We start from the raw sequence: 11,768 nt of genomic DNA on the forward strand, positions 1-11,768 counted from the left end.
CCTCAGAACCTTTTCCTCCATCCCCCTCTCTCCCTCTCCTCTGACTAATCTACCCCTGCCACAGTGTCTTGTTATTGCCACCCCCTTGCTCCTCCTCCTCTTCCCATGGCCTCCCTCCTTCCTCTCTTCTTTGAAGTAGGCTCTCCTTCCTTTTGATATCTGATCCCTGAACCAGCCTGAAACTCATATGTCTGTCTTTGTTGTATCTCATAGAGAATGATCGAATACATTGAAATGCTACCTTCCTTAGGTAATCACTGAATTGACAAGGTTGGATTGCAAACACGTGACAGGGAGGGAACCTTCCCTTCTCACAATACGATCATTTCTGGATCACCTGAAGAAAGGATGTGTTTACCCTTTCTGGACACTCATCCATGGTGGGGGTCTTTATAAAGACCAATGTCTCATCCTTTTGTGTTGGACATTTGTCAGGCAAAAACCTATATTGGCATATGTTTTCCCTAGGTCCAAATTGTATTAGGAGTTACTTGACACTCCAGAGTACATTACATAATCATGTAGCTGCCCATGTGATCTGCAGGTCTGCCCTTTGAGAGGTCACATCTCCTGACCTTTTCTCAGTGATGATAAGGAAGTAAGTGCTGAACATTGTCCCTCACCTAATCATTAAAGGCCTAGTGCAGTCAAAAACTAGTTTTTTGGTGTTTTACATATATTTCCAAGCTGAAGTTGGAATAATACTGTCAAAATTTGGATAATGCCCTTTTAGTGAAAGAGCTGTTTGAAAATACTGCAAAAAATTTCAGCCTGTTTTGGTGGGATGGAGCTTTGGCCTTTCCATGGTGACGTCACCATGTGGTAAATTAGTTAATAGGCAAATCAAAATCAAACGTTATTTGTCACATGCGCCAAATACGACAAGTGTAAACCTAACTGTGAAATGCTTACTTACAAGCCCTTAACCAACAGTGTAGTTCAAGAAAGAATTAAGAAAATATTTACCAAATAAACTAAAGTAAAAAATAAAAAGTAACACAAAATAACAACAACAAGGCTATATACAGGGGGTACCGGTACTGAGTCTATGTGCGGGGGTACAGGTTAGTTGAGGTAATTTGTACATGTAGGGAGGGGTGAAGTGACTATTCATAGATAATAAACAGCAAGAAGCAACAAGGTACAAAACAAATGGAGGGGATCAGAACTTTTTGAGGATCTGGGGACCCATGCCAAATCTTTTCAGTCTCGTGAGGGGGAAAAGGTGTTGTCGTGCCCTCTTCACTACTGTCTTGGTGTGTTTGGACCATGATAGTTTGTTGGTGATGTGGACACCAAGGAACTTGAAACTCGACCCGCTCCACTACAGCCCCGTCGATGTTAATGGGGGCCTATTTGGCCCGCCTTTTCCTGTAGTCCACGATCAGCTCCTTTGTCTTGCTCACATTGAGGGAGAGGTTGTTGTCCTGGCACCACACTGCCAGGTCTCTGACCTCCTTATAGGCTGTCTCAACGTTGTCGGTGATCAGGCCTACCACTGTTGTGTCATCAGCAAACTTAATGATGGTGTTGGAGTCGTGCTTGGCCACGCAGTCGTGGGTGAACAGGGAGTACAGAAGGGGACTAAGTACACACCCCTAAGGGGCCCCAGTGTTGAGGATCAGTGTGGCAGAGGGAGATGTTTAGTCCCAGGGTACTTAGCTTAGTGATGAGCTTTGTGGGCACTATGGTGTTGAACACTGAGCTGTAGTCAATGAACAGCATTCTCAAATAGTTGTTCCTTTTGTCCAGGTGGGAAAGGGCAGTGTGGAGTGCAATTGGGGCGGTATGCGAATTGGAGTAGGTCTTGGGTATCTGGGAGGATGCTGTTGATGTGAGCTATGACCAGCCTTTTAAAGCACTTCATGGCTACAAATGTGGGTGCTACGGGGTGGTAATCATTTAGGCAGGTTAACTTCGCTTCCTGGGCACAGGGACTATGGTGGTCTGCTTGAAACATGTAGGTATTACAGACTCGGTCAGGGAGAGGTTGAAAATGTCAGTGAAGACACTTGCCAGTTGGTCTGTGCATGCTTTGAGTACACGTCCTAGTAATCCGTCTGGCCCCGTGGCTTTGTGAATGTTGACCTGTTTAAAGGTCTTGCTCACATTGGCTATCGAGAGCGTTATCATACAGTCGTCCAGAACAACTGGTGCTCTCGTGCTTGCTTCAGTGTTGCTTGCCTCGAAGTCTTGCATCACTGGGCAGCTCGCGTCTGGGTTTACCTTTATAGTCTGTAATAGTTTTCAAGTCCTGCCACATCCGACGAGCGTGAGAGCCGGTGTAGTAGGATTCAATCTTAACAAGAAAGATCAATAAGAAAGAGAGTGCCAAACTTTTTTGGCCAATAACAGCACGTTTTTTTTCACCCCACTAAGACCACTCCCAGACAGTCCAAGCCAAATTCTTGTTTGTGAAATTACTCTTTGCTAAAAAGTTATTTTAGTTTGTTTTCAATTAAAATGAACAAAAATCATCACAGTAAGGTACTTAATATACTAATCTCATATGTATATACTGTATTCTATTCTACTGTATTTTAGTCAATGCCACTCCAACATTGCTCGATCAAATATATATATATTTCTTAATTTCATTATTTTACTTTTAGATTTGTGTGTATTGTTGTGAATTGTTAGATACTACTGCACTGTTGGACCCGCAATAAAATCTGCTACAAATGTGTATGTGACCAATAAAATTTGATTTGATTTAAATTATTACCCAGGAATGATTTGATATTGAGATAAAAACGGCTGCATTGAACCTTTAATAAAAAACATACAGTGACCCCTTTTCCAGGCAGTTATTGGGAAAGAAACCAAGTTCTACTATATTGGCCAAAACAACCTCAGATGTTTGTGTTACATATGAAAGTGGCTTGTTATCAGTGTCTTTGGTTGTGTGGCTTCTTTCTGGGTTCAAAAGTTCCTTACAAAAATGGCCGAAAGTGAGGACGTGTTTATTTATAACAAAAAGTTTGCGTCACTTCCTGTACCACCACCTCCTTTGTCTGTGCCCCAGGTTTCGGTACGCAAGGCTGGTTATTTATTTATTTCCTTTTTATTTGGAGGATATATTTTCATATATATCCATTACTTTTTCATTTATTGAATGACAGTCGACTCTGAAATATTTATGCCTAAAAGCAAAGCGCCAAAAATGGATGACCTGGACTACAGTAAGTATCGCTACGCTAACGCTTCGCTTATAATGACACTCAGCTAGCCGCCTAACTGGCTACCCAGCTAGTTGTAACAGCAGGTATTTCACTACACAAGCACAGTTGTCACTAAACAATATTAGCGTTGTATGCATGCATTATAATGTACTGCATGTTTCTCATATGAGAGTCCCATACAACCGCAGTCGACGTAAGCTAATAATACAGTACTGGCTAACGTTACCTCGCTAGTTAGCAAGCTAGCTAACTCTTTAGGCTTACAGGGTAACTAGTTGTAACTAACTACTTATTGTAGTTTGACCACTCATCCAAATAGCTAACTGACGTTATTCATTACAGTATTGATTACTATTTCACGTTAAACCTACCCACTGTCCGTCAAGAATCAAAACATTGAATAACTTAGCTAGCTCGTTAGTTATACTGTAGTGGTTGGTCACTCTACCGAGGTAATACTGTGGTTTGCAGCGATACTGTCGCCGCTATTTTTCAACTCCAGGCTGGGGACCCAAAGGACTGCACATCGTTGTTCCAGCCCAGCACTAACACACCTGACCTGATACAACTAGTTAGATAGTGGCTTGATAATTAGTCTAAATAGGTGTGTTAGTGCTGTGTTAGAAAAAACATCTATCTTCTGAGCGAAGAAGCTACAAAAATCAGTGCAGCACTGATAACACGCCTAATCCATTTCATTACTTTAGTTGAAAACATCTGAGGATTGACAGTAGCTAGAGAAGTGTCATTTGGAATTAATACTTTTTTTTGTTGCAAATTGTCCTGCATAGTTCACATATGCAGCGCCAACAGTAAACATATTTGTTTTATGCAGATCTCTTATCTCTGTCCCCAACTAGTATTTTTCATGTCTAACCACTCCCACTGTCACATTAGAGATTGTCAGGATTCCATGGAATGTTTCAAAGTGAAAGCCTTGCAGCCAGTGTTTCGGCTTATTTGATTTTAAACTTGTTTTTCTTATCTACAGTACTTCTGTTCCGTGTGGATAGGCTACTTCTGTGCCAGACAATTTGGTTTTCTGAGCTTTGTGAACTTTTCTTTATCGATGAATAGGCTGTAAGGTTGAGTGCTCCAGTATATCAAGGCTGCAATGAAAAGCACGTCATCAACCGCCTGATTTTCTACACGTTTCCATTTGACTAGACAAGCGAAATGGAGGAATTAGGTACAGGTCAGTGAGTGGAGAAACAAGCAAGAATAGAGAGGGGAGAGACAGGGGAAATTGAACAATGGTTTGGAACATGGGATTGGATATGACTAGTTTTGGAAAACATGTTTTTTACTCAAACTTCTTATTGTTTTCGGTAAGAAACTCAAAGCATCTTGGAAATGCACAGTAGCAAACAGACTTTGAATACTGTCATGTTTCAGGTCAATTTTAACCTAGTTCTCTCTGTCCCCACCATTTTCCCATTCTCTCCCATTTCCATGCTCCCTGTTTTTCTATCCCCATCCATCTCTTTATTCTCTCACCCCTCTTCTCCCTCCTTTCCTACAGTCCCGGTAGACCTGAGTCCAGAGGAGCGCTCTGAGCTGGAGGACATCCGTCGGAGGAAGGGAGCTCTGCTGCAGGAGATCCAGAGGCTCAGAGATGAGCTCAGAGAGGCCATCATAGAGGTGGAGGGACTGGAGACCAGCACAGAGGGCAGGTGAGAAAAACACACAGATTGTTCCCCTGAATATTTCAGTTCCATTATTCAGTGTGTAGCACAGTCCCTCCCCCCTGGTGTATCTGAAGTTGAATTATAATGGGATGATTAGAGAGAGTCCATGTGACTGCCGTGTTTCCCAAAATAACTTCCTATGCATTCAGGTTACCTCTGCATTTACTCAATATTGCATCTATGGCAATTTCACTTTTAAGTTTATGTAAAAATATATAGCTTCCTATTGGCTTCTTCGACTATTCTCCTCTCCACGGCAACTTCCCCAGGTCATAGCTGCAAATGAGATTGTGTCTTCAGTCAATTTAGCACTTCTACGAGCTATTTTTGTGTGACTTCCCCACTCTGTCCCCTCCATTACCCTCTATCTGTATGTATAATTGATGGAGAGGTATTGTGTTGAATGAGATCCACTCCTTGTCTTTCCTCCCTGCAGTAAAACTCTACAGAAGAACAGGCATGTGGCCATGGGAAGGAAGAAGTTTAACATGGACCCCAAAAAGGTGAAAAGGGGACATGGAATGGATACATAAATCTGATCAGCTTCACGCTACACCCCCCCCCAACCACTCTCTTTTACTGTCTGTCTTCTCATCAATATCTTGAGCGTTTTCATCTCTTTTGATGTTAGTTACCCTCTCTCTCTCTGTGTGTGTGTAGGGTATTGTGTTCCTGGTGGAGAATGAGTTGCTCAGACACACTCAAGAGGATGTTGCCCAGTTCCTGTACAAAGGAGAGGGACTCAACAAGACTGCTATAGGAGACTACCTGGGAGAGAGGTAACCATTCCCTCTCTCCACCTTGCTATTTTCTTCTTTGTTATTGTTGGGCTGAACAGCATCAGAAGTCTACGTTCCTCTTCTCTCCTGTAGGGAGGACTTTAATCTCAAGGTTCTGCAGGCGTTTGTTGACCTTCATGAGTTCACTGATCTCAACCTGGTCCAGGCTCTCCGGTAAGCTGGGGTGTCCTCTATGATAAGCTCTGACATTTAATAAAAAACAGTACGTCAATTTCAAATTCTAGAGGATAAAAACACTACATCAGCATCTTTGTTACAATGGCAGCCAGTGCTCTCTCTCTGACCTTTTGGCCTCTGACCATTGTGTGACCCCTGCAGGCAGTTCCTGTGGAGTTTCCGTCTGCCTGGCGAGGCTCAGAAGATTGACAGGATGATGGAGGCCTTTGCCCAGAGATACTGTCACTGCAACCCTGGGGTCTTTCAGAGCACTGGTACACACACTTACCGTCGTTATAACACCGAGGTCTACTAGCCACTTCTCATCCTATGGTTCCGCTCTCTCCTCAGATACGTGCTATGTGCTGTCGTTTGCTATCATCATGCTGAACACCAGCCTCCACAACCCCAACGTGAGAGACAAGCCTGGATTGGACCGCTTCATCTCCATGAACAGAGGCATCAACGAGGGTGGAGACCTGCCAGAGGACCTGCTCAGAGTGAGTGAGGGAGGGGAACCTAGGAGCTATGGGGAGAGGCTAGGGGAGTTTCTGTGGAAGTGAGGTGTCGTTGGCTCTTGACTGAGTGATTGTTTATCTTTTTTCATCAGTTTGGAGGGGTTCAGAATGAAGCTCTAGTTCAGATAAAATATCAGTGTGTTATAGTGAATCTCCCTGCTGTTTGTCTCTCAATGGAAAGAAAGGGGGATACCTAATCAGTTAGAAACTGAATGCATTCAACTGAAATCTGTCTTTTGTATTTAACCCAACCCCTCTGAATGTCCCTCTTGTCTCTGTCTACCACAGAATCTTTATGACAGCATCAAGAACGAGCCCTTCAAGATCCCTGAGGATGATGGGAACGACCTGACACACACCTTCTTCAACCCCGACAGAGAGGGCTGGCTCCTCAAACTAGGTGAGTTGGCCGTGGCGACGCTGGGTGGTGGGAGGGGGTACTGCGGCTTCTCTCTGCCGATCACCTCAAGGTAGTTTCAAAACCAAATATTGATTATTTGGATGGCTTAAAAACATATTAACATTCTGTAATGTCTGTAAGCGTCCTGATCGGCCCCAGGGTTTTTGGATAGTGAGCGTAAACTTGTGTGCTCTCTCTCTTAAGGCTTCGTGCTGTTATTTGCCTGCTTCCTTCTCTCTCAGGTTTACACTAAAGATAATGATACACCGCCAATGTTCTGAGGCAATATTGCCAGACTTGTTGTCCAGCAATGTTGCCTAAAACATCGTCCATGTATTATGATCTTAAGACTGCATGATGTGTAAATAGACAGAATTGTCCATACTGAGGGAGCTGCCCTTGGATTCTCATATAAGATCAGTTTGTGTTTTCTCCACTAAGATTAGGATTGGGCCACAGTAAACTGATCCTAGATATGTGTCTATGAGCGACTTCTACATGGAGCTTCCCTCAGTACTTCACTCTCTTGCATCATGGCAGTCTGAACCGTCTTCTCTTGCATGGTGGGGTCTGTGATCTGTTTGTCACTAATATCTCTGCCGTCTTCTCCCTCCCGACCCTTCTCTCCCTCCCCCCGAAACCTCTGGTCCCTGTTGTCTCTGCTTCTCCCTGTGATTTCCACACTCTGCTGCTGCCGCTTGTTTCTCAGGAGGTATGTACTGGGAGAATGGGTCCATAAGAAACAATATCATTCTTATGGAACCAAAACGGCCAACAGGCAGTATAGAAGAAAAGTTATTGTCCACATATGCCTTTTGACAGACATTAGGTGTCACATATTACCGTGTGAGATGAATTGCCATACAAAGGCACAGTAACATTGGACATGTAAGGCTATACAAGCCGTCTGAATAACTGTAATATCCTGAAGGTGACGTGTAGTAATGGAATATTTACTTCAGTATGTGGAGCAGTCAAGTGGAATGAATTTCTCCAGTCCAGTTGGTATTCTGCTAACCTCCAGATACCACCCTGTCTCATGCCTCTATTGGTCTGTTTGTATTTCAGGAGGACGGGTGAAGACCTGGAAAAGAAGATGGTTCATTCTTACAGACAACTGCCTTTACTACTTTGAGTATACTACAGTAAGTCAACATTATAGCTGTCAAAGTGCCACTGTAGAGCAATGTGATGGAAATGTAATCAGTACAGAGAGGGTAAAGAGCTATGTAACAGAACATTGTAACGTGGATCAGTGTTCTGTACTACAGTGTGTATAATGTGTGTCTTCAGGATAAGGAGCCTAGAGGTATCATTCCCCTAGAGAACCTGAGTATCCGGGAGGTTGAAGACCCCAGGAAACCTGTGAGTCTTATCAATACATTTAGAATGTCAACATAGGACATGATCACTGCACCATTTCTCCTGACTCCTGCTCTTCCCTCCCAGAACTGCTTTGAGCTGTACATCCCCAACAACCGTGGTCAGCTGATCAAGGCCTGTAAGACGGAGGCAGACGGCAGAGTGGTGGAGGGGAACCACAACGTGTACCGCATCTCTGCCCCCACACCTGAGGAGAAAGACGAATGGATCCACCACATCAAGTACGTAGGGAGGGAGGCAGGCATGAAGGGAGAGTAGGGTGTATGGATGGATACATTTAGAAATGCAACATTCTTCTATTCTGTTTCTTCCATCCCTCTCTCCAGCTCTGCGGTCAGCGTGGACCCCTTCTATGAGATGCTGGCTGCCAGGAAGAAACGCATATCTTTAAAGAAGAATGAGGAACAACCGTAGAACATTCCCTTCTTCCTCTCTCCTCTTCATCCCCTCCTCCACCTCTTCATCTCTCATTCCAACATGGGACACAAGCCTTTCTCTCCTCCCTAGATTCATTCCATTCCTCACTTTTATTTCCTCTTTCTTTGTGAGGAGGACTTGTTGCTATCCTGTTTAAGAGACTGGCCAGCACAAACAGGCAGTTCAGGAGTTCACCACTCATCCACTACTGTCTGTTGTTGCTAGCGGCTGATCTGTACGCCACCGCACTACGAAGTGTCCACTACTACCCTACATACTGCACAGTTAGTTGACTCACTCAATGCCCCCTTCTCGTCACTACACCTCTCCTCCTCCCTTCTTTTCCGTGACGTTGAAGTGAACTGTGAAATAAATATGTATTTTAATCAGGGTAGCAAGCAGGGCCACAACCTTCCATCACAAACAGGCTGCAACTCATCAGTCTGAAGTGACTTCCTCTCCATCTGTAACTGATCTAACATTGGGGCAACGGACCAGTGTGTTTCCAACTGGTCCAGTTCTAACCGGTCACTGTGTGAAGGACAGAATGCCCGGCGGCTGAGGAAGCCACTTTAAAACCTGTTAAGATGCAGCCCTAGTTGTCTGCTGTGCTGTACTCTAACTTCTTGGCTCCAGGTTAGCATGTCTCTATCAGCATTATCAAAGTCCCACTTTAATACTGTAGCCTCTATGAAGGAGATGGCGCTGGTCCTTACTGCTTAGCCTTAGACCATAAAAATGTCATCCATGTTAAATTTGTTATGATCAACCATCTACGGGAAATGTTCCCAGAAAAACTGACCAATAAGGCAACAATTGAGCAGTGAACACTAAAGACGACGACTCATGTCAATGACCACTGGTGTTTCCTTCACAAGACTGTTAATAAACTCCCTCATACAGACATGTAAACTGTTAAACCCAACTCTATAATACGCTACAGTGGGTTTTAAGAAGTTACAACGGCAGCTTATTACAACGTATACTTCATTTTTCTTGTAAATACTTGTTAGAATATTGTTTACAACACACAGATTTAATTTATTGTTTATTTTTGTTTGTTTCATTTTTTGTTTTGTAAGCTACTGTGGAACTGCATGTGGAGATGAGGGTTAAACCTCCATACACACAGATGGACCAGACTCGTGTTAGTGTTGGGTGCATTTGAGAAAGATTGTTAGTGTTCCCTGTTGACACAATAGAATCAACCTCCAATTGGAACATTTAGATTATTCAGGACAGGAGAGTGATGATATCACAAAACAATTTGGATAAAAATGTTTAGTATAGAACAGGCATGGTTCTGTGTGGTATGGAACAGGGAATCTTGTCAGTTCTATACATTCTATTTCTATCTGTACTGTTGATAATGTTGCACCGTCCTGAAGGAACCTCTATTACCCTCTAAGAGCCTGAATGAATGAGGCTCACTGAAGCACAAACGTGTCCCAGACGCCTGTAATGGCTTTCTTTCAACCATAACCATCATGGATATGTGAAAGGGCTGGATAGGTGTCCTTCATAATACTGATGCCCATCCAATCCTGTCAGATCTGTGATCTAAAAGGAAAGCAAGCTATGGGTGGTTATTGGGACATCACCCTATGATAAGTCTGAAACGACCTGTCTAATATGAGAACTGAAATGATGATTCTGAAGTTAAATCATCAGTCAAGCCAGGAAAAGGCATCAGATTCCTCTTAATGTGATTGAATTGAAAAGGACAACAAACATGGAGCACTAATATATCTTTCAATATTATGTAATCGCTGACATATTCAAATGTATTGAATGAATAACAATGTTAAGGATACATGTCTAATGATACATTATGCCTGAATTGACTTGTAGATATTTGCAGTAGTTGTTTGTCATTGGATTAACATTTCAGTAGACTGAATATGGAAAATGCAGAATTAGGATTGTCTGCTGCACTTTATCAATATTTAAGCATTATACAGGCTTTAAAGAGCTGTATCTTTTTAGATTGGCAATACTAACTATCTGTAGTAGCTTCCAGTGGTGGCCAGGCTGTCCTGCATCATCCTCACTGGTTGTGATGAAGGCTTTACAAATCCATATTTTGATCACTTCCAGCTCTGACAACTACAGAAGTTTTACTAAATGTTGTTTACATAGGAAAGTATAGGTACAAAAAAATTATCTCTTAGTCTTCTCTAGTTATTCTTTGAGTGTTTGTTGTGACAGACACACAGCGGTGAGCCAATCTACAGGCAGGGCTGCTGTACACTACACAATACTGAATCACAGTAGACCTATCTGGGTATTCTTGAAGTGCAAAGTTGCCAAAATGGAGTTGGGATGTCACACTGTTCCAACTCAACAAAGAGACAGACTTTTGTGAGAAAGGACACTAATGAATACTTCTGTCCCCCAGACCCCAACATCACTACTTCTGTCCCCCAGACCCCACCACCACTACTTCCTGGGATAGTGTTTGATTTAGTATTTCTTTTTGTTTTACAGCAATGTAAAGATGGATAGGTCATCTGTGCTATATGTAGCAAAAACAAAACCATGGTACACGGGTGCCAGTCAACTGTTGTAAAACAATAAAAAGTGAACTGTGTGTTTGAGTGATTATTATTAGACTTAGTTTACAAATGTTGGCAGATCAAATTCTAAATGTTTTTGTTACAGTGAACGGTATTCCCCAGACCTTTTTTTCCATTGTGACTAGGGTTGCAAAATTCTGTGAACTTTCAATAAATTCCCTGGTTTTCCTGAAATTCCGGTTGGCGATTTCCCAGAATAAGCAGGAAATCCAACCAGGATTTGTGGAAAACCAAGGAATTTATTGAAAGTTCCTGGAATTTTGCAATCCTAAATGTTACCCACTTATAGCCCAAGTGTTTGCATGACCCATAGATAATGACTCTAGGGCCCTAAAGGTTGTTTTAGCATGGGTGGCACCATTTTGAAGTAGTCAACTGGGTGGGACTTTCTATGGGTTAAGGAAGGATCACATGATTCCATCTGGGTAATCAGGTGGGATCAGCCAATTAATTATACTTGTGAGCAAGCGTTCCATAACTGCAGGTGACAGTAAATCGCCAACCTTGGCTTTATATCTGTTTTAACAACACAGTATAGGTGGCAGTGTGGACACTCAGTTTGTTTGCCAATTCACAGAAGAAAATGGACTGCTTCAAAATGGAGATGGCTTCAATGGCGCTGTCCATGCTCTCACAGATGTAATGGGA

General features: G+C 42.8%; 1 protein-coding gene across 1 annotated transcript; it reads left to right on the forward strand.

Annotated features, from left to right (window-relative positions):
- Window positions 1-2,985: 2,985 nt before the first annotated feature.
- LOC129837073 (cytohesin-2) lies at window positions 2,986-11,134 on the forward strand. Its single transcript, XM_055902976.1, has 12 exons — window positions 2,986-3,182; window positions 4,705-4,855; window positions 5,307-5,373; window positions 5,531-5,649; window positions 5,743-5,823; window positions 5,989-6,101; window positions 6,178-6,326; window positions 6,633-6,744; window positions 7,813-7,889; window positions 8,038-8,109; window positions 8,194-8,348; window positions 8,454-11,134. The coding sequence occupies exons 1-12, from the start codon at window positions 3,116-3,118 to the stop codon at window positions 8,539-8,541; spliced, it is 1,251 nt and encodes a 416-aa protein (XP_055758951.1). The 5' UTR covers window positions 2,986-3,115; the 3' UTR covers window positions 8,542-11,134.
- The last annotated feature ends 634 nt before the right edge of the window (window positions 11,135-11,768 follow it).

The sequence above is a fragment of the Salvelinus fontinalis genome, chromosome 38 (genome assembly GCF_029448725.1).
Source record: "Salvelinus fontinalis isolate EN_2023a chromosome 38, ASM2944872v1, whole genome shotgun sequence".
Taxonomy (NCBI): domain Eukaryota; kingdom Metazoa; phylum Chordata; class Actinopteri; order Salmoniformes; family Salmonidae; genus Salvelinus; species Salvelinus fontinalis.

Bases quoted from the DNA above. Each gene is read 5' to 3' on its own strand.
- LOC129837073 (XM_055902976.1), top strand. From the start codon at position 3,116: ATGACAGTCGACTCTGAAATATTTATGCCTAAAAGCAAAGCGCCAAAA. The intron at 4,856-5,306 runs GTGAGAAAAACA...TCCTCCCTGCAG, and splicing joins GAGACCAGCACAGAGGGCAG to TAAAACTCTACAGAAGAACA. The intron at 7,890-8,037 runs GTAAGTCAACAT...GTGTGTCTTCAG, and splicing joins ACTACTTTGAGTATACTACA to GATAAGGAGCCTAGAGGTAT.